At 35.4% G+C, this 18,222-nt stretch overlaps 9 protein-coding genes and 7 pseudogenes across 16 annotated transcripts, besides 1 other annotated feature; 9 read left to right on the plus strand and 7 right to left on the minus strand.

Annotated features, from left to right (window-relative positions):
• Positions 1-15,877: part of a mobile genetic element that runs on past the window's edge.
• On the plus strand, positions 417-815 carry TVAGG3_0162360 (uncharacterized protein; the record flags this gene model as incomplete). Its single annotated transcript, XM_051225015.1, has 1 exon — positions 417-815. The coding sequence occupies one exon, from the start codon at positions 417-419 to the stop codon at positions 813-815; it is 399 nt and encodes a 132-aa protein (XP_051110001.1).
• On the plus strand, positions 1,162-1,742 carry TVAGG3_0162370 (annotated as a pseudogene). The gene has a single exon. A coding segment is annotated over exon 1 (581 nt).
• On the plus strand, positions 1,788-3,926 carry TVAGG3_0162380 (DNA/RNA polymerases family; the record flags this gene model as incomplete). The annotated part of the gene is made up of 1 exon (XM_051225016.1): positions 1,788-3,926. One exon carries the CDS (start codon positions 1,788-1,790, stop codon positions 3,924-3,926), a length of 2,139 nt encoding a protein of 712 aa, XP_051110002.1.
• TVAGG3_0162390 (His-Me finger endonucleases family) lies at positions 3,995-4,579 on the plus strand (the record flags this gene model as incomplete). Its single annotated transcript, XM_051225017.1, has 1 exon — positions 3,995-4,579. One exon carries the CDS (start codon positions 3,995-3,997, stop codon positions 4,577-4,579), a length of 585 nt encoding a protein of 194 aa, XP_051110003.1.
• Positions 4,616-5,476, plus strand: TVAGG3_0162400 (uncharacterized protein; the record flags this gene model as incomplete). The annotated part of the gene is made up of 1 exon (XM_051225018.1): positions 4,616-5,476. One exon carries the CDS (start codon positions 4,616-4,618, stop codon positions 5,474-5,476), a length of 861 nt encoding a protein of 286 aa, XP_051110004.1.
• Positions 5,813-6,727, plus strand: TVAGG3_0162410 (annotated as a pseudogene). The gene has a single exon. A coding segment is annotated over exon 1 (915 nt).
• On the plus strand, positions 7,956-8,566 carry TVAGG3_0162420 (annotated as a pseudogene). The gene has a single exon. A coding segment is annotated over exon 1 (611 nt).
• TVAGG3_0162430 lies at positions 9,268-10,144 on the minus strand (annotated as a pseudogene). The gene has a single exon. A coding segment is annotated over exon 1 (877 nt).
• Positions 10,181-10,473, plus strand: TVAGG3_0162440 (annotated as a pseudogene). Its single transcript has one exon. A coding segment is annotated over exon 1 (293 nt).
• TVAGG3_0162450 lies at positions 10,660-11,063 on the minus strand (annotated as a pseudogene). Its single transcript has one exon. A coding segment is annotated over exon 1 (404 nt).
• TVAGG3_0162460 (uncharacterized protein) lies at positions 11,798-12,335 on the minus strand (the record flags this gene model as incomplete). Its single annotated transcript, XM_051225019.1, has 1 exon — positions 11,798-12,335. A coding segment is annotated over one exon (538 nt), but the record flags the coding sequence as incomplete, so codon positions are not given.
• TVAGG3_0162470 lies at positions 12,364-12,842 on the minus strand (annotated as a pseudogene). Its single transcript has one exon. A coding segment is annotated over exon 1 (479 nt).
• Positions 13,450-13,952, minus strand: TVAGG3_0162480 (protein of unknown function, DUF4106 family; the record flags this gene model as incomplete). Its single annotated transcript, XM_051225020.1, has 1 exon — positions 13,450-13,952. A coding segment is annotated over one exon (503 nt), but the record flags the coding sequence as incomplete, so codon positions are not given.
• Positions 14,016-14,435, plus strand: TVAGG3_0162490 (uncharacterized protein; the record flags this gene model as incomplete). The annotated part of the gene is made up of 1 exon (XM_051225021.1): positions 14,016-14,435. One exon carries the CDS (start codon positions 14,016-14,018, stop codon positions 14,433-14,435), a length of 420 nt encoding a protein of 139 aa, XP_051110007.1.
• Positions 15,878-16,637: 760 nt separating the features above from the next.
• Positions 16,638-17,841, minus strand: TVAGG3_0162500 (protein of unknown function, DUF4106 family; the record flags this gene model as incomplete). The annotated part of the gene is made up of 1 exon (XM_051225022.1): positions 16,638-17,841. A coding segment is annotated over one exon (1,204 nt), but the record flags the coding sequence as incomplete, so codon positions are not given.
• A 2-nt stretch (positions 17,842-17,843) lies between these two features.
• Positions 17,844-18,164, minus strand: TVAGG3_0162510 (protein of unknown function, DUF4106 family; the record flags this gene model as incomplete). Its single annotated transcript, XM_051225023.1, has 1 exon — positions 17,844-18,164. The coding sequence occupies one exon, from the start codon at positions 18,162-18,164 to the stop codon at positions 17,844-17,846; it is 321 nt and encodes a 106-aa protein (XP_051110009.1).
• Positions 18,165-18,222: the final 58 nt, after the last annotated feature.

Here is an 18,222-nt window from a genome sequence, read left to right on the forward strand (position 1 = left end):
GATTTTTATACAACTGTCAATGACACCAAGAGCAGAATGGTTTTGGTCGACAATGAAATATTGGTTTACATTTTTTGAACGCAGATAGTTTTTTACATCATCTGATTTGAAAGAACTTTCACAGTCAGATGTCAGTTTTGTTGGATGGTATTTGTCAACGAATATTGTCAAAGCAGTTTTCACATCTAAAATATTTTTGGACCATAATGGTATGGCTTCACAGTATCTTGTGTTTTGACCAACAAATATTAGCCAGTATGGTGGTCCATCTTCTCTATACCTCGGAATGTTTTCCAAGATATCCATAAACCAAGCATTTGGTGTTGAACTAAAGATTTTTACCATGAGTGCTTTCTTTGTTGCTTTAGAAACATAGGGGTCCTTGTTTGGATTCGTCATTTTTTAACCCATAAGAAATGGGTTTATTTGGCGCATTAGCAGGAGTCGCATCTAGATTTTTGCCAGCAGTGGGAATAATAGCCAGAGGTGTATTTGGAGTTGGAAGGAAGATTTTGAGTACTTTAGGTATACTGAAAGAGAAAGCACAACCTATTATACAAACTGTACAGAAAGGTTGGGATGTAGCACGAGATGCAGCAAATCTTATTCCAAATCCTGAAACAAGAGGAAAAGTTCAAGGATGGATGGACAATGTAGGAAGACAAGCAGGAAACTACTATAACAAAGCAAATGACTACTATAACCAAGCAGGCCACTATATGGACCAAGGTGAAAGATTCTTTAACAGAGGATATAACCATGCACAACAGTGGGTAAACAACAACAACCTCAACCATCAAACGTGGTGTATGTAAAATTTTTTACTGAGATGAAATGAACAATACAGCTTTGAGACAAATGGGCTCAAGATGGATTTGTCGGCTTCCAGCAGTTACACAACCACGTGTTTGTCAAGTTCTTATACCTCAGGAAGTTTTAGACCGACTTAAAAACCTCAACAACCAGTTGAAAAAAACCAAACTAAAATTTTTTACTGAGATGAAATGAACAATGCAGCTTTAGACAGAATAGGTCATGGAAGACCACCTTTTAAAACGTGTTTGTCAAGTTTTTCATATACTCAGGAAGTTTTAGACCGACTTAAAAAACCTAAACAACCAGTTGAAAACAAACCAAACTAAAATTTTTTACTGAGATGAAATGACCGAAGAAGTTGAAACGGTAGATTTACACCACAAACAAAAAGTTCAGAACCATTGTCAAAACCTGTCAAAGAACTTACAGATGAAGAGAAAAATTCAATAATAGAAAGTGCTAGGTCTGGAAATACAAACCCTAACTACAAAGTCACTTTTCATAAAATGGACGGCAAGTATCTCAAAAAAGAAACAGACTCTCACAAATAAAATATTGAAGTCTGAAGGAGTTTATGAGACAACAGATGGAAAAGTTTACTTCACTGACCAACAGTTCATTATAGAAATCTCATTGACTTAGAGTCGAAATATTCTAAACTTTACAACAAACACAAAAAGTTGAAAGGAAAACAAAAACAAATGGCATATGATATTTATGAAGATGTTGACGACACAACTGTTCCAGCAAGTGAGGTAAAGTCAGAGGAACCGAAAAGTGACGAAAAACCAATAGAAGAAGGGAAGCCAAAAACTGAAGATAAACCAAAACCAAAGTTTAGTTTGGAGACTAAACCAAGTCAACCTTCATTAGCTGGTATGGGTTGGCGTCAAAGACTTATGGCAGCGGGCGGTTATGTAAAGTAAAGAAAAAAACATTTTTTTATTTTTATAAAAATGCCCCCACATAGAATGGACAGAAGGTCTGCTAGAATAAAAGCAGAGTTAGAAAGATATGGCTGGAGAGTTTCGAAGAAGTTTAAATATAGGAAGGGAAGACCCATAAAAGTCTATGACAAACTGTCTGGTCTTCGCTACGAAATGGAATTGGAAACAGCACGCGCCAATTATCCAAACAGACTAGAGAGGTTAGAAGAAGAGCGTCTTATGAACATGCCTTTCGATGTTAGTGAGCCTCAAGTTGAAGGACACGACGGCTTTGCCAGATTCTACTGGAAACATGACGAACAATTGCATCCTTTGAGAAGGAAAAAAGGAAAAGGTGAAGACGCACATGCTCCCATGGAAAGAACAAGATATGCATATGAAAAGTATCGTGAGGTTCGAAGTAAAATTACATCTGGGCGAACCTTTACAGTAAACTTTGACGAAGGAAAGAACAAAGAAGGCTTCATGGGAGTACTTGCTGCAATTCAAGACGGAAATAAGAAAGGATACAATCTCAGACTAACCGTAACAGATTTAGATGGTCATATTTACTATGCACATGGCAATGTCACAACAGCCGCACAACTTCTTGACGCTTTCAAGACTACAAAGAGAGAACAAATGGTTGACTCCGACTCAGACATTTTGAATGCAATTGAAGGAATTGCAAGCGTGAAGTTTGAATGGTATCAACCCAACCCTCAAGCAGTCAGACAACATGCTGGATACTTCCCGTTCAGAAATAAGTCTGACATTAACTTAACAAGGTATGGAATTTTCAATTCAATTGAAACAATTGTCAATGAACCTTGTATTCTTACATGTCTCAGGAACTCAGGTCTTGTTACAGATGAGAAAATGAAGTATCTTGAGTCATGTGTGAAAACAAGGTACATTCTTAGAAGTCAATTGTCAAAAATTGCACCGTTGGCAAATGTGAATATCCGAGTCAACATTCCGACAGCTAAAGGTTTTTCACATGACGACTATGTTGTTGACAAAGACTTACCATGGTTGAAGATTGTACTCATCCACAACCACTTCATGTTGAACGAAAGTCTTACAAACCCATTGTTCGGAAAGAGCAAGTGCAACATTGTCAGAGCTGTTAACATTCTTTTCGAGAAAGGTTTGTTGGAACCAATTCCAGATGACAAGCTGACAGAAACTTTTGTACCAAAAGACGAAACAAACTTTTCATTGTTGGTAAGACCAAAAGTTGTTCCAGACAAAGTTCTAGCACAAAAGAAGTACACAGTTCCAAAAGGAGTTGGATTGTTCGGATACCAACCTGAACCAGAAGAACTTCCAATGAGGTTGCAAGAACTTCAAGATGCTATAAACAAACTCCCATTGAGGCATCCAATCGACGTCAAATTGTATTGGAGGGCATCAGAGTTAGGTCAGAAGGTTTTATATGAAACAGGTTGCTTTGACGATGTTTATGAGATAACAGGAGGAGTTTCTCAAAAGATAAGAGACTCGCTTGAATTTCCACGAACTGGGCCAATAGGATGCGACAAGTTCGACTCATATGAAAAGATATACTATGTCGACCTTAACGCTGCGTACATGAGGTTTGTCCAATATATTCCAACTGGAATTCCAAACGAAAATGGCGAGTTCCCGGGAAGGAACTATACAGTTGGAAAAGTCATTCAACAACTATATGATATTAGGAAAGCTTCAAACCCCAAACTTGCAATGACACTAAAATTGCTTATGAATTCGACATGGGGGTATTCCATTAAAAAACCTCAAAAGATGAAGAGTAAACACTATGAGAAGGTCGACAACTTTGTTGAAAGGTTTTCTCCTTTTGTTTTGAAGTACGAATTTACCGAAGGTCAAGGTGGCTTAGTAACCACATTAAAACCTATTGTCGAACATTGGTCCTATCCTCAGTTTGCAAAGGCAGTCCTTGACAACTACAACAAATTCTTCTCAGAGGTTAAATCCAAAGTTGTGGTATACTACGAGAACATCGATGCACTCATGACGAACGAAGAAGGCTATAACAAACTCATTGAAATGGGTATGGTCGGTGAAAAGATGGGCTGTTTTAAGCTAGATAAGGTATTTTCCGAAGTTCATGTTCTCTCCAAGCGTAAGTACTGGGCCATACTTGAAGACGGCACAGAAATAAAACATTGCATGAAATAAAACATTGCATGAAGTAAAACATTTTTTAAAACATTTTTTCAAAAAAACATTTTTTTATTTTATTTGAAATGTACGCTGAGTTTGTTGGAGAAGACCGTTGGGAAACTTGTTTGTTAGATGAGAAATATGAAATTCACTGTTGTGAGTCATTTGAAGTCAGAAACAAAAAGACAAAAAGAGTTTTAAGCGAATGGGAGCAAAATAACGGATATGCTATGATGAAGATGGGTGGGAAACGCTATCTTAAACATGTTGTCATTGCAACTCATTTTATACCGAATCCTAACAATTTACCTTTTGTAGACCATATAAACCATATAAGAAACGACAATAGACTTGAGAACTTGCGTTGGGTCACTCGTTCTGAAAACAGTAAGAACATAGGCAAATTTCGAGATATTGTATTCGAATTTGTCGACGAACTAGAAGATGAAACAATTGAAATTACAGACTATGGTAAGCATACGTTTGAGTTTTACTACTATAGCGAAGAACAAGACTCTTTCTACTTTTATACCGGCGTAAACTATAGGAAATTACAAGTATATTTTACTAAGACGGGCTATGCTCATGTAAACGCTAGAGATACAGATGGAAAAAACGTTCGAATACTTCTTAACAAATTCAAGAAGCTATATGGCATACCATTTTAAAACGTTTTTAAAACAGTATATTTTTACATATATAAAATGCTTCAGGTTGAAAAACAAAGAACAAAAGTAGCAGATACAAAACCGTTAGACTATATCTTCACAAATGCTGGTAGGACTATTTCAGATGAAGAAATTTCATCCGAGCATACAGGTTTGACTATCCAATTCGTTGGCTTCAAAAGTCCTTCAGATGCAAAGGCAATAGGATTTAGAAGAGTTTTGTTTTCAAATAGAACGAACGCGTTTATGTTCGCAGTATATTTTCATGGTCAGTATAAAGGTTCTGATGGTCTAATAGAAAAATTTGATGAAATGAAAATCTTTACAATTCGTTCAGACGAAAGTCTTGAAAAAACTCTAAATGACTTTCAAACTCAAATAAACAAATACTACTGGGAATTTCAAGAAAAATACCACTCTTTACTAAATGGAACATACTATCTGAAACTAGAATACGACAAGATGAATTCCACAGTTTCATTTCAAAAGATTGAAATTAACCCTCCAAGAGATACAGAGTTTTTATATTGGGGAGTAGACAAACGTTCTTGGGCACAATTTCTTCGGTTACTAAACCAGAACGAACCATTGCCACCAGATGGTCCATTTAAATTTATACTCCCACCAACAGATTTGACAGTTTATAGAAACGTGTTCGACCCTCAAAATGTCATGTGTCATGCAAGTTTCAGTTCAAGCAACAACAGTTTTCTATGTATCGGTAAGGACTTTTATGACTTTGCTTCTAAATTCTACGAACCACCTAGTAACAGTTTCTCTGACTTTCAAATTTGGTTCACAACAAACGGTGTGCAGCATATAATACCATTGTACTATGACTTTTATCTCGAATTGTCTTTCATATACAACTACGGAAAAGTGCTGAAAAAGTACTGAAAAATATATTTTAGGTGAAGTGGTGAGATCTCACCTGTTTTCTCACCTGTTTTTTCACCCTCTTGAATTTTCATGAATTTTGTGCTGAATTCGACAAAAATATATTTTAGGTGAAAAAAGAGGTCGAGCCACTTTGGCTCCACCGTAGAAAACACACAAAACTCGTTCATTTTGTTGTTCCCGGACCAAAAAATATATTTTAGGTGAAGTGGTGAGATCTCACCTGTTTTCTCACCTCTTTTCTCACCCGTTGAATTTTCATGAATTTCCTTAAGATAAAAAATATATTTTAGTTTTTTTTTAAAAAAAATATTTTTTTATTTTTATTGCAAGAACATGTTAGCAACAACTTCACCAAACTCGTTAGTCATGAACCCAACATCTATGTTAGTAGAAATGAAAAGCTTCATTCCTTCTTCATATACTTTCGAAACAACAATCCAGAAGATAAAGCAGGAACTTCTCCAAGGAGATTTAGATTGCACTGCAAAAGATGAAACAAATGAAGAATATCTTTATGAAATGCAGGATATTATTGACCATCTACCTAAACTTCCTGAAATCCAACAACAAAAGCTTACTATTCCAGAATTCGATGAAATAGAAGTCAAAGCAACTGACTCAGTAGAAACCAAAGAAGTTCATACGTAAGGTAAACTATGAGTTTCTTGGATTTCATTGCAACCACAAAGTTATGGACAAAGATTGCGACATGTTATATAAGAACATCTCTGACATATACAAATCTGAAGAATTTAAGACCTACGACAACTTTGTTTCGTTAGTTGCAAAATGTGTATGGCAGATAAGAGATAAAGATAGAAGAGGTAAAGTATGGAACCAACAGATAAAACCAGCAACCTTTGAGTTAAAGAAAACCATTGACGCCTTAGTCATACTAGCAGGTAAGGTTTCAGAATATAACGCAAAAATGAACCCACAATGTTCAAAATGTAAAGCAGCAATGAGGAAATATAACTACTCCGTCAAAGAATAGAAGAAGAAGAGAAACGACTATGCTGACTTAAGAAAGAAGCAGAGAAACCAGCAGAAGATAAAATGGACATGTTGACATTTCTGAACAAAAACTATCCAACTGCTGACGATTTCCTTCTTTCAGATGTCAAGAAGAAATATAAAGAAACCTTCGGCATTGTTAAAACATTCGATATCCTCAGCGAAGAAATCGAAGCTACGAAATTGTTTAGGATTTCAAATATACATCGTACAATTCATGTAAAACGCTTGTGAAAAAGAGGTGAGAAAAGAGGTGAGAAAACAGGTGAGATCTCACCTCTTCACCTAAAATATATTTTTATTGAATTCTGAGTAAAATGGTATATGGAACACGTACTTTTTCAGTAAGGACATGTGGGGTGAGAAAAGAGGTGAGAAAACGGGTGAGATCTCACCTCTTCACCTAAAATATATTTTTGTCTGATTTACGCTCATTGACGATGAAATCATGACAAAACATTTACGATGAAGTATATTTCCTGTGTTGTTGTCAAAATGTCATGTTGTCACTATTTTCAAAAAGATGTTAGTTGACCGAGGGACGAGGACCTGTTCCACCTAAAATATATTTTTGCTGAAAAAATGACCAAATTTCATGAATTTCCTCATATGTTTGCTACCCCGACTTTTACAGGGGTAGCCAAAACTCTATGAAAATCGTAAAAAAACTCTATGAAATCATATCTTTTATACAAGATAGAAAAAATAAAATTAACGCTAGTTTTTTTAAAATATTTTTTTTTATTTTGTATGTAAGAACAGGAAATGACAAACATTGAGTTTGAAACAGTTAAAAAGATAGACAATGACACCAAAGTGGTTAGAATAGGTGATTTAAACGTAAGATACTCAAAGAAATACAAAAAATATTCTTTGTCAGACATTTTAACACCATCTGGAAAGAGAGCAAAGGACTGGGTTAAAAATGCTTCATCTCAGAAAATTTTGACAAGAAATCCTGAGCTTTTGATATCGGTAAGATTTCATGGAACTACAGCATATCTTATAGACAAAAGTCTTATACCACTAGTTTTGTTATGGATTGACCCTGTTGGATATAATTTCATAACATATGGTTCATTCGATACTGAACGTTGCAGTGAAGGCTTACTTTACATCGTTCAGAAACCGAAGGACTTCAATACAAAGAGATATAAGATAGGAAGAACATTTAATATAACTCAAAGATATGACAGTATAGTCAATAGAGTTAAGGTTGTGTTTGTAAATGATATGAGAGCTGCAGAAACAGAACTACTTGAAAAGTTTGAGAAAATGTATGGTGCTCCCATGAAAGGTAAAGAAACGTTTGAAGTAGATGAGATCGACAAAGCTATAAAATTATTTGACGAAGTTGCTGAAAAATACATGTAAAGCGTTTATTTTTGGTCTTTTATACAAGATAGAAAATAACGCTAATTTTATTTTTATTTTATTTTTTATTTTGTATGTAAGAACAGAAATGTCAACATCAGAGAACACAACAACTGCTATCGTTCATGAAGCCATAGATGAAGAATACGAGTGGGTTCAGTTTAACAAACAGTTACGTCTCATTCGTTCGGTCAAAGATGACATGTACCAAATGCAAAGTATTTTGACAGCATGTTTTGCTCCAGATACTAAGAAACCACAAGACTGGTTTAGGAACCAAAACACTATTGAACTCCTCAGTGAGTTTGAACATGTAGAACTTAAAAAGATGTACCAAGACAGACAAAACTTACCATCGCATCTAAAAGGTATATATGTTCATAAGTTCCTAGTTAGTTCAATAGCAATGTGGGCTTCACCTCGCTATGCATGGTATGTTTGTAAAACTTCTTGACGAACTTTGTACAAAGCAGAGAGAAGATATGATGAAAGAAGACAAAAACATACAGAAAAGAATACCACGTTCGGTACCAAAAGGAAAGGAAAAGAACTATAAGTATATGATTTACACTGAAGAGATGGAAAATGAAGAAGACAGAGATATGGTTATGTTGCATTTAGTCAGAAGAAACAACAAAAGCTTTTACGACCTTGCTAAGATTTACAAATCTGACAGAAATTGTTCTATCGCGAAAACTTACCGATTTCAATGACACCAAATGAAGATGTTAAACAGATAGTTCAAGATACGTTACCTCAAACACACTATGATATGAAAGGTTGTACAATACTTACATTCAAAGAAGATTTACCGCTACTGAAGGAAAAAATAACAGAGTATTTTGACAACTTCAAAGAGGAAGAGTAAATGAACCATTTATTTTTCAAGCTTGACACCAAAGATGGCTCAGGTAGCTCTATAAAGTAAATTGTCTTGTCCGAGTCCTTCTGGCATTCCGAGTCCTTCCTTCCGACATTCCGAGTCCTTCCTTCTGGCATTCCGAGTCCTTCCTTCCAACAGGAAAAGTCCTTCCTTCCAACAGGAAAAGTCCTTCCTTCCAACAGGAAAAGTTTTTCTTTCCGACAGGAAAAGTTTTTCTTTCCGACAGGAAAAGTTTTTCTTTCCGACAGGAAAAATTTTTTCTGTTGTCCGTCCGTAAACCATTCAAATTTTCGAAAATTGAGAACTTTTTGGCCGACCTTCAGAAAAAGTTTTTCCTTCCGACAGGAAAAGTTTTTCTTTCCGACAGGAAAAGTTTTTCTTTCCGACAGGAAAAGTTTTTCTTTCCGACATTCCGAGTCCTTCCTTCCGACAGGAAAAGTCCTTCCTTCCGACAGGAAAATAACAGAGTATTTTGACAACTTCAAACAAGCAGACTAAGACTCAACACTTACATTTTTCAAGCTTGACTTTTTACAATTTGAACTTTGTTCGCGTAGATGTGAATTCTGAAAGAAGTATGAGGGTCTTGTATGACTTTGTACTTCTCCCATAGTTCATGTCTGTCAAACTTACCTGCCATGGACTCTTTCATAAGTTCCATGAAATCGTCTTCGGACAATCCGGGGAAAAGTACAATGTCAGTAAGTATTCTCTTTACATCCTTACTTAAACTCTTGGCTGTCTGTACACAAATGACAACTGAAATGTTAAAGTGTCTGAGCTTCTTAAGAATTCGACACATGTCTTGTTCTCTGTTCTTTAACAAAGGATGAGAAGCAAAGTCATCTAAGATAAGAAGACATCTGTGAGGGTAAGTCTTCCAATCGTAAGATTGCAATTTCTTCGAAAGGTACTCAATCTCTTTCTGTTTGTTTCTGAAGTGTTTCTTCTCTAATATTCTCTGCATTTCCTCATTTGGGTCTTTAAACTTCGAGTTTATATACTCATTTATAGCATTGTACTTCAAAACTCTTCTTTGGTACTTCTTTATCCAATCTAACAACTCAGAGTCTTTTATAGATACTAACTTAGACTTTTTTATAATATCTCTTTGAACGAATTACGGTTTGGTCAAATTGACCAGAAGTACTACAAATGACTACTAACTCATAGAATGGGTTCTTCTCATCTAGTTCTTGTTGTTGTGCAGCCATTTTAAGATAAGTGAAAGTCTTGCCCGACCCAGGTGGTGCAATTAGACCTGTTTATACCATTCTGAGCAAATAAAACTTGTCATGTATGGGTTTTATCTGAGCATTTTCCAACTTCCTCTTGTTCTTATTTAAAACATTCTCAAATTTTTTGTCAATGTCAGCAAACTTTTTTTCTAACATATTTTTAGAAAAATTAAAATTTTTATCTTTTAGGAAATGTCTAGCGATTTCGCCATCTATATTCGAGACAAGCTTTTCGACAGCAAAACATCTGTAGACCATAAAATCTTACATAGTGTAAACAAGAAAGGGGAATTTGTTCTAAAGTTCTGTTTCTGGGAATATGACAAGAACCATAAAACGTTAAGCAGAGAAGTCTTAAAATTTGTCAATGACAGACTTGTTGACAGAGATGACGCCTCTTGGAGAGATGAAGTCCAACAAAAACTTCTTAGAATGCAAAGAAGACACATGCGCTGTTCTTGAAAATGAAATAGAAAACAGAATAGAAGAGCTATTAAAGGACAAAGACCTTTTACAAAAATATGGTTCTGAGAAATTTGACATAACTCCACCAGAGAGAAGAAGAGAGAGAAGAAAGAAAGAAAGTAGAAGAAGAGAAGAAAAGAACCAGAGCCAGAGAAAAAGAAATTTGACATGTAAAAATAAAATTTTATTTTTAGAACATTTCTGGGTCAATGTCAATGTTCTCTTCCTCTTTAGGAGTAAACACTGGCTTAGACTCTAAAAATCTTTTTACCCAATTTACCTTGAACTTCAACTATCTTAGACTCATAATATTCATAGTCGTCTGCTTTCTTTGGTTCATAAGGTATAACAAGTTTGTATGCTTGCCTTCTTTAAGGTTTGAAAACCTTCTGTCAAAACTTTCTTTGACTGTTAACAAACCTTCTATGTCTAAGTCTTCAAATTTCGCACCATTTTTAGTCACAATAGCAAACTTAACTGGTTCGATGTTCCAAACTTTGCTGAATGAAGACTTTTCAAAATGGTAGAAGTAAACATTCAAATATGTGAATGGGTCTAGTTCTTCTTTAAGTCCTGACATGTACTTGTTTACTGAGATGAATTTTGTCATCTTTTCTATCGGATAAAAAAATATTTTTTTTTAAAATTTACTCAGAAAAATTTTTCTTTGTATATACACCATTCTGTACGTCTAAAAGACTTTTGACATTTGCCAAGAATGTTCGTTTAGACGCTGTCATATAACCATATTCTTGACAATATTGTTTATACGAATCGTACAATGACCTTTCATCTAAACACTCAAAGTCAGTTTCATCTATGAACAGTTCATATACACTCTTGTTTGCTTCTAACAATGTTTGTCTCTCTTCGGTATGTGGAATTTGTCTTGGATTGAACTTTGAAATATCTAATGTCATGAAATATGAGAACAAGTGGTTGTAAAAGTCAGATGTCAAAGTTTCTGCTAAGTCGTCAAATATTCTGTATCTTGCATATGAGAATCTGACGTTCTGACAACTACATATCTTCTGTCAGAACTTTCTAACTTCATCGGAACGGCGTTGTTTGAAACCATAATGAAATTTGCAACATTTTCACAAACTCTTTGGTCTCTATACTTTCTTTCAACAACTCCAACTTTGTCTGTTATAAGACTCTTCAAAGCATCTGAGTTCAAAACTTTTGTTGTATCTATACTTTGAAGTTCGTTACATACTATAAGTTTCATATTCTCTATTGAAGAGTTAAATTTACCGCAGATGTTTTCTAAGTTTGTCATATTCGGGTTCGAATAGCCCTCTAACAGTTTGCATAAGATATCTGTAAAGAAAGTGTTCTTACCTGTTCCTTGTTTTCCAATTATGATGAGAGCAGTTTCATTTTTAGCACTTGGATGTTGTAAGATGTTTGCAAACCAACATAAGATATACTCATAGACTCTTTCGTTTCCATTGCATATAATTTCTTTGACATGGTCTAACCAAGCTTCTATAACATTTTCTTTCCATTCTACTTGTTCGTATTTATATCCAGTGAAGATAGAATAGAAGTTTGGAGATGGTGTATAGAACTTTATACCACGAACTGAAAAATCTTCAAGTTTTGACAATAAGATATCCCAAGCATCTAACATCTTCATACCAACTTGTACGACTTTTATTTTCTTAAGTTTCTGTTTACATTCTTGTTCTGAAACTATTGTCGCTTTAGGTTTGTTAAAGACAACATCCCATTCTTTCATGACATAACATTCTGGGGCAGAGTCGACATAAATGACTAAACGTTTCAAATTCTCGACTGCTTTGTTATAGTCTCTAAATGGACACATATTTCTGAACGCTTGGAAGTCATAAAAATCTGAAACATCTATTCTGTACATTTTTATAAAAATAAAAAAAATGTTTTTTTTATTCTTGACTTTGTTGTTGCATTTGTTCCATTTGTTGCATTTGTTGTTCTTGAGCTATTTGTTGTTGAAGTTGTTCTTGTAGTACAATACTTTCACCAGTTGCATCTTCCAATTCGAAACTTTCTGCCGTCATTGACAAATACATAGGACATAAAAGTTTTACAGGAACAAAGTTTGCGTCAACTAAGGTTAAGTTTATGTTTGCTAAAGTGTTTGAGTTTACTAAAGCTGAAAACTCTGCATTCGAATGAACAATAGGCAGACCAGCAGAGAAAGTGTTGTTTATACGCATGAGTATCTTTTGGTCATAGTAGTTTCTGTCGATATTCGAATAGCACTTTGAACCTAAGTTTGAAACAATATATAAAATAGGTGTACTTAAAGTCAATGGAACAGATAGACCTTGTATGACACCTTTTCCTGTTTAGGAAACTGTTGGTAGTAAAAACCAGATATAAGTTTTGTATTATAGCTCATATCGTTTATACTAAACTCAGTCGGACATCCAAACATAATGAAACCTGCTCTAGTTGCAGCACATGTTACATCCGTCCTTAAAGTATTAAATAAGTCAACAAAACCTGTTGGTGGTATATCTGAGTAAGTATCTTCAAAGAAGTATTTTTTACCATTCACAACAACAAAGTCTTCTGGTGTCAAAAGAGCAAAAACAGGCTTTAGTCGTCATCGTGTTTAAGGTCAGTTTACAATATCGTCCTTGAGGACTTTGTAAGTTTGTTGTTATAGAATTATATGACTCAGGGTTTTTAGTCGTAATAGTATAAACCACTATGTCTTCTGCCATTTACATATATTTAAAAGTTTTTCTGAAAGTGGAGAAGAACTTCATCTAAACTTTCACATGGCGTTTCTTGAAGTTCTCTGTCTAAGAAGTTCAAATATTTTGTAAAGACATAGAACTTTCCTTTGTCTACACGAACAAACAAAACAGGGTCTTTCATATCGTTCAAAAGTGTGTAAAGTCCTTTACATGAAATAAAGTCTATATTGTTTTTCTTCAAACATCTTTCAAGAAGTTTTGCCATTTACTTAGCAAGTAAATTTTAATGAAATGTTGTGGTCGTCAAATATTTTTATGACGTCTGGGAAACTATATTTTAAGTTCAACGTTTCACCTCCTTTCATAACGTATATCTTGTCAATGATATTATATGAAACACCACAGCAAGCAATGTCGGGTTCTATTTCTTTGATGTTTATATCGTCTGCCTCTGTCAAAAGTTTCAATAGTTCTTTCAAAATTTCATGAGGTGCGATGACATATGAGTTCACTTTTACAGGGTTGTGCTCAACCAAGTTTAACATTATACCCAAAGCCTGACAAATCTTCTCCTGAGTTTTAAGTTTGTCTTTAAGTTGTTGGTAGTCGTTTCGAATATCTGCAACAGAACTTAAGTCTCTGCTAACTTCAGGATATGTTGGTTGTTCTTTTACAGGAACTATTGTTATACCATCTTCGTCTTCGTATGGTTTCCCCACTTCAACATCTCTTTCTTTGACATTGACAACAACACTTTGACTGTTTGTTTGAGTTGGTGAATTTAACTTCACGTCTGCCACCGCCATTAAACCTTTTGAAACACTTACGCTTCTATTTTTCGGAAATGACATTTTACTTAGAATAAAAAGATGGACGTATTTGAGTATCTCTTCGAATTGAAGCAAAACAAAGTTTACACACACAAACAGTACAAATACATTGACAGAGTAGTTCTTTACACAAACAATGGAAAATGTTATAGAATAGCAGTCTTTGCTGAACCAAAATATTTTCATAAAGCAAAGAAAGTTGGTATAACTGAAATGGTGAAAGTTCTTGACGTTGACAAAAATATAACAACAAAACTGACCGATATTTCTAAAGGTAAGTTTATAATACAATACTATGTCAAAACTGGCGTACTGTCAATATTTGACGGAGAGAAGTCAGTTCAAGAACAACTTACTGACCTGCTGCCAAAATCTGCTCGATGGAAGCTGTCGTTATACCAATCTGAGGAGCCCCAGCAGGTTTCATCGAACGAATCTTCAAAAGAGCATCTTCCGTGAAAAGTGCTATTGGTTTTGTAAACTTCTTTGCTTTCAATTCATCTGGACCGTCTCTGTCACCAGTATATTGTATTTGAACTGTACCAACAGTTGAAATACCACCCATAAAGTCTTCTGAGTCAGCAAATGGAATGCCAGCCAAAAGTTTGAACGGTCTCTATTTGTATATTGAGTTTTTTGAGCTCCTGCATGAGTCCATACTTTCACATATGGCATAATAGAACTTTGCATTTCAGGGTTAATGGTTGTTGTGAAGTTGTTGTTAAAGTTCATAGCATCTAATGTCAAGTTGTATGACCTCATATCTTCAACTGTAGAATATTCTTCTCTTGGATAATATTTGCCATCTATGTTTATATGATATTTAATACCGGGGTTGTAGAAACAAGAATAGTCATTTATAGTTCGTCTGAACAGTACAAACAGAGTATCTGCATGTTTCATTGCAGTTGTTAAAGCAATATCTGTTCTTGCACCTGGGTCAGCACTTTGGTTTCCAACTTCACCTGCAAAGTCTTTGACAGATATTTGGTGTATAGGGAACATAAGTGGAACTGCAATATATTTGGCAGCTAAAGCATTTGAAATATCTGGGTCCAACATATAGACTGCAAGTCTGCTTTCTATTCTCTTGCATTCAAACTTTTCGCATGTGAACTTAACTGGGTCCAAGCAGTTCCAGCAGCATTGAAATAATAGTTTACTTCAGTGTTGAGGTTTGAGAAACCAAAGTCTAAGTCAACTTTGTCTTTGCAAAAGTCACAGAACTTGGCTCCACCAGTTCCAGCTACAGCAATGCTGAATGGGTCTTGCGTTGGTGCAATGACTAAGTTATTTTTGCTTGGAGTAAGTTCGATAGAAATTTTTCCTGCCCAGTTTGGCAAGTATCTTAAAAACCTGAAGATGAGGAAAGATGACAAAGGAACTCTAAGTTTCAATTTTACTTTGGTTACTGCAGTTCCATCTGAACCAGAAAGGTTAACATAAACTCCTGGAACGTTAGGGTCAAGTCTTCTTATTTTCTCAATAGTTGCATACTGGTCTGTTTGTTCTCTAGCTTGTGGTTGTACTGAGTTTCTCAAAGCGAACCATTCATAGTTTGCCCATGTTACTGTTTGAACTAAGTCAGAGTTAGAATATATCTTATATCCCATGAAAACTTCTGGAGCATATTGGTATCCGACATAGAAAATTCCATTGCAACCTTTCTTGTCAGACAACTTGGCAGAAGGTTTTATTTCAATGTCTTGTTCCACGTATAAGAATGAGTTGTCAATAGAAATAATATGAAACCTGTCGCAAGCAATATCTACTGTTGTTGAAGAACCTTCTCCAAACTCACCTACGTTTCCATAAGAAACAGCAGTTGTATATTCGTAAGTTCCAGGAACTATTTCTGACCTTCTAATGGCATTGTCGCATTCGTTATACCATTCGGAAACATTTCCATTCATGGCATCCAAAACTTTGGCGTTATATTCTGAGCGGCGTACATTTCATATGTGTAAAAATATAGAATAGTTGGATTTATGTGTCATAATAGAACCCACTCCGACCAAGCTTTACTTTCTTCCTGACTGAGTTTTTAACTCTTCTTTTTCTTTCATTGCCACTACTTTCACTAGATGAAGTTACTTCTTCACTACTTTCACTTTGTTCTACTCTTCTCTTCTCTTCTTCTTTGGTGTCACTTTTGGTAACTTGCCCTCTGCTTCAAGTTGTTGCATCTTTGCCTCATGTTCACCTAGTATGTTGTAAATTTCCCATGTCCTTTTTGCCTTTGGGCTCTGGTCGCCCATCTCAGGTAACCTATATCCTAGAAAGAGTTTGTCATAGTTTGTATTTGAGTCTTTGCGTATTGTTTGCATGACTCTTTCCTGAGTTTCCGGTTCAAGCTCTTCAAACAGTGCCTGTCCATATGGAATAAGCTCGTTTCCAAATATATGTTTTTGTAGCCATTCTGGTTTTCTTTCCATGTTACCAACAATATCTTTTGTGAATGGGAAAGCTTCTACCCAATCTTTCAATCTTTCGTCATTTATTTCTGTAGTTGGTTTTATTTTGTCAAGGAACATGTTTTTCAATACTAACATTTCATTTGTACTGTCCATTTGAGTTTTCTTAAATATTCATCCCTTCTCAGTTCATCGTCTGCAAAGTAAGTTTTTATGACATTTTGTAAACTTTCGTTTGCAAGGTCATGTACAATAGGTTCTCTTCCTTCTCTCTCCCTAACTTTCTTTCTAAACTCTTCACCAAATATACCATCTCTATGGTTCTGTGTAGTTCTTTGAGATAAATGTTCTAGAACGTCAGGTGTTATATTTCCATCAGCCATGTTCATTTCATACTGGTCCAAAATATCTGCATGTTTCATATCTTTCAATGGCATTAAAGCCGCGCTTAAAATACCAGCTATATCTCGTTCACCATTCAATTCCATTGCGTCTACAACTTCTTGGAATTGTGGTTGTAAGTTTATGAACCACCTATCCGGATTAGCTTTATGACCCCATCTCATTGTAGTTCCATAGTCTGCAGAAACAAAAGTAGGTTTGTTTCCATCTTGGTTAGGTTCTGAATGAACTTTAAACAATGTTTCATTTCTATATGTTTTCTTGAAATTTAACCTTTTATTTTCACCGAGTTCATCCGAAGATTGAACGTTAAATGGTCGTAAGTAAAAAGGGTTGTTGTATTTGCTTACATTTTCTTTCAGTACTTCCATTCTATGCTGAATATTTTCATCTGGTGTTGGAGTCTTTTGTATGTCGGCAAACATTTTTCGATATTCTTCTACTATGTCAGCCGAATTTTTCTTATACTCTTGGAAAGATTCCATATTCTCCGCATACTCTTGTTGAGGGTCAAGATTTTTCGGCTGTTCCAAATCTTCATCTAGTTCTGTGAAGTTAGTTTCCAAAGGAGGGACTTGTTCGTTTCCTTCAGGCTCTTCTAGCTGTTGTTGCTGAACTATTTCTTCCATGTCTGGTTGTATCTGAACTTCTTCCTGTGGAGTTTCTTGTACCTCATCTGCTGGCATTTCATATATTCCGAGACCGTTTTCAACAATTTCCCTATCTAAGTCATCCGGACTCATAAACCTTTCTTCTTTCGTTCCGTCTCTATTTTTTACGCGTTTCATGAAGAGAGTTGTATTGTCATTTAGCTCTGACACCAAATATCTCGGAGTAAATTCGTTCATGTCATTTGGATGATATGCTATTAAATCATATCCCTTAGCGAGCTTGTATTTTCCAGGTTTGAGATTATATCCTTTATGGTGCTGAGCCATAAAGCTAAATAGGTTCGGGTCAGTATTTCCTTCATTGAACTTTCTAATAGCTTCTTTATATCTGTCACTAAAGTCAAGAGTATCTGGGTAACCATACTCTTCTTTAAGCATTTTTAAGAATTCTTGGTTTCCTTGTTCTCTACTTCTTTTATGTCCTTGCTCTGTTTGTGGTTGTTGTTGTGCAGGGTTTTGAACTGTTGGTTGCTGTGCTGGTTGTGGTTGTTGTTGTGCAGGGTTTTGAACTGTTGGTTGCTGTGCTGGTTGTGGAGGTGGTTGTTGTGCTGGTTGTGGAGGTGGTTGTTGTGTTGGTTTTGGTGCATGCCTGTGTCTGTGTCCATGTGACGATGTAAATGTTCTAGGTAGTCCTGGTGCAGGTGCTTCTCTTGGAGGGTTTGGTGGTATATAAATTCCACCAGCTGGCACATATGTTCCATCTGCAGCGTAATGTCCTACCTGACTTTTCGTTCTTAAGAAAGCATTTACTAGGTCTGT

The sequence above is a fragment of the Trichomonas vaginalis genome, chromosome IV, assembly GCF_026262505.1.
Source record: "Trichomonas vaginalis G3 chromosome IV, whole genome shotgun sequence".
NCBI classification, from domain to species: domain Eukaryota; phylum Parabasalia; order Trichomonadida; family Trichomonadidae; genus Trichomonas; species Trichomonas vaginalis.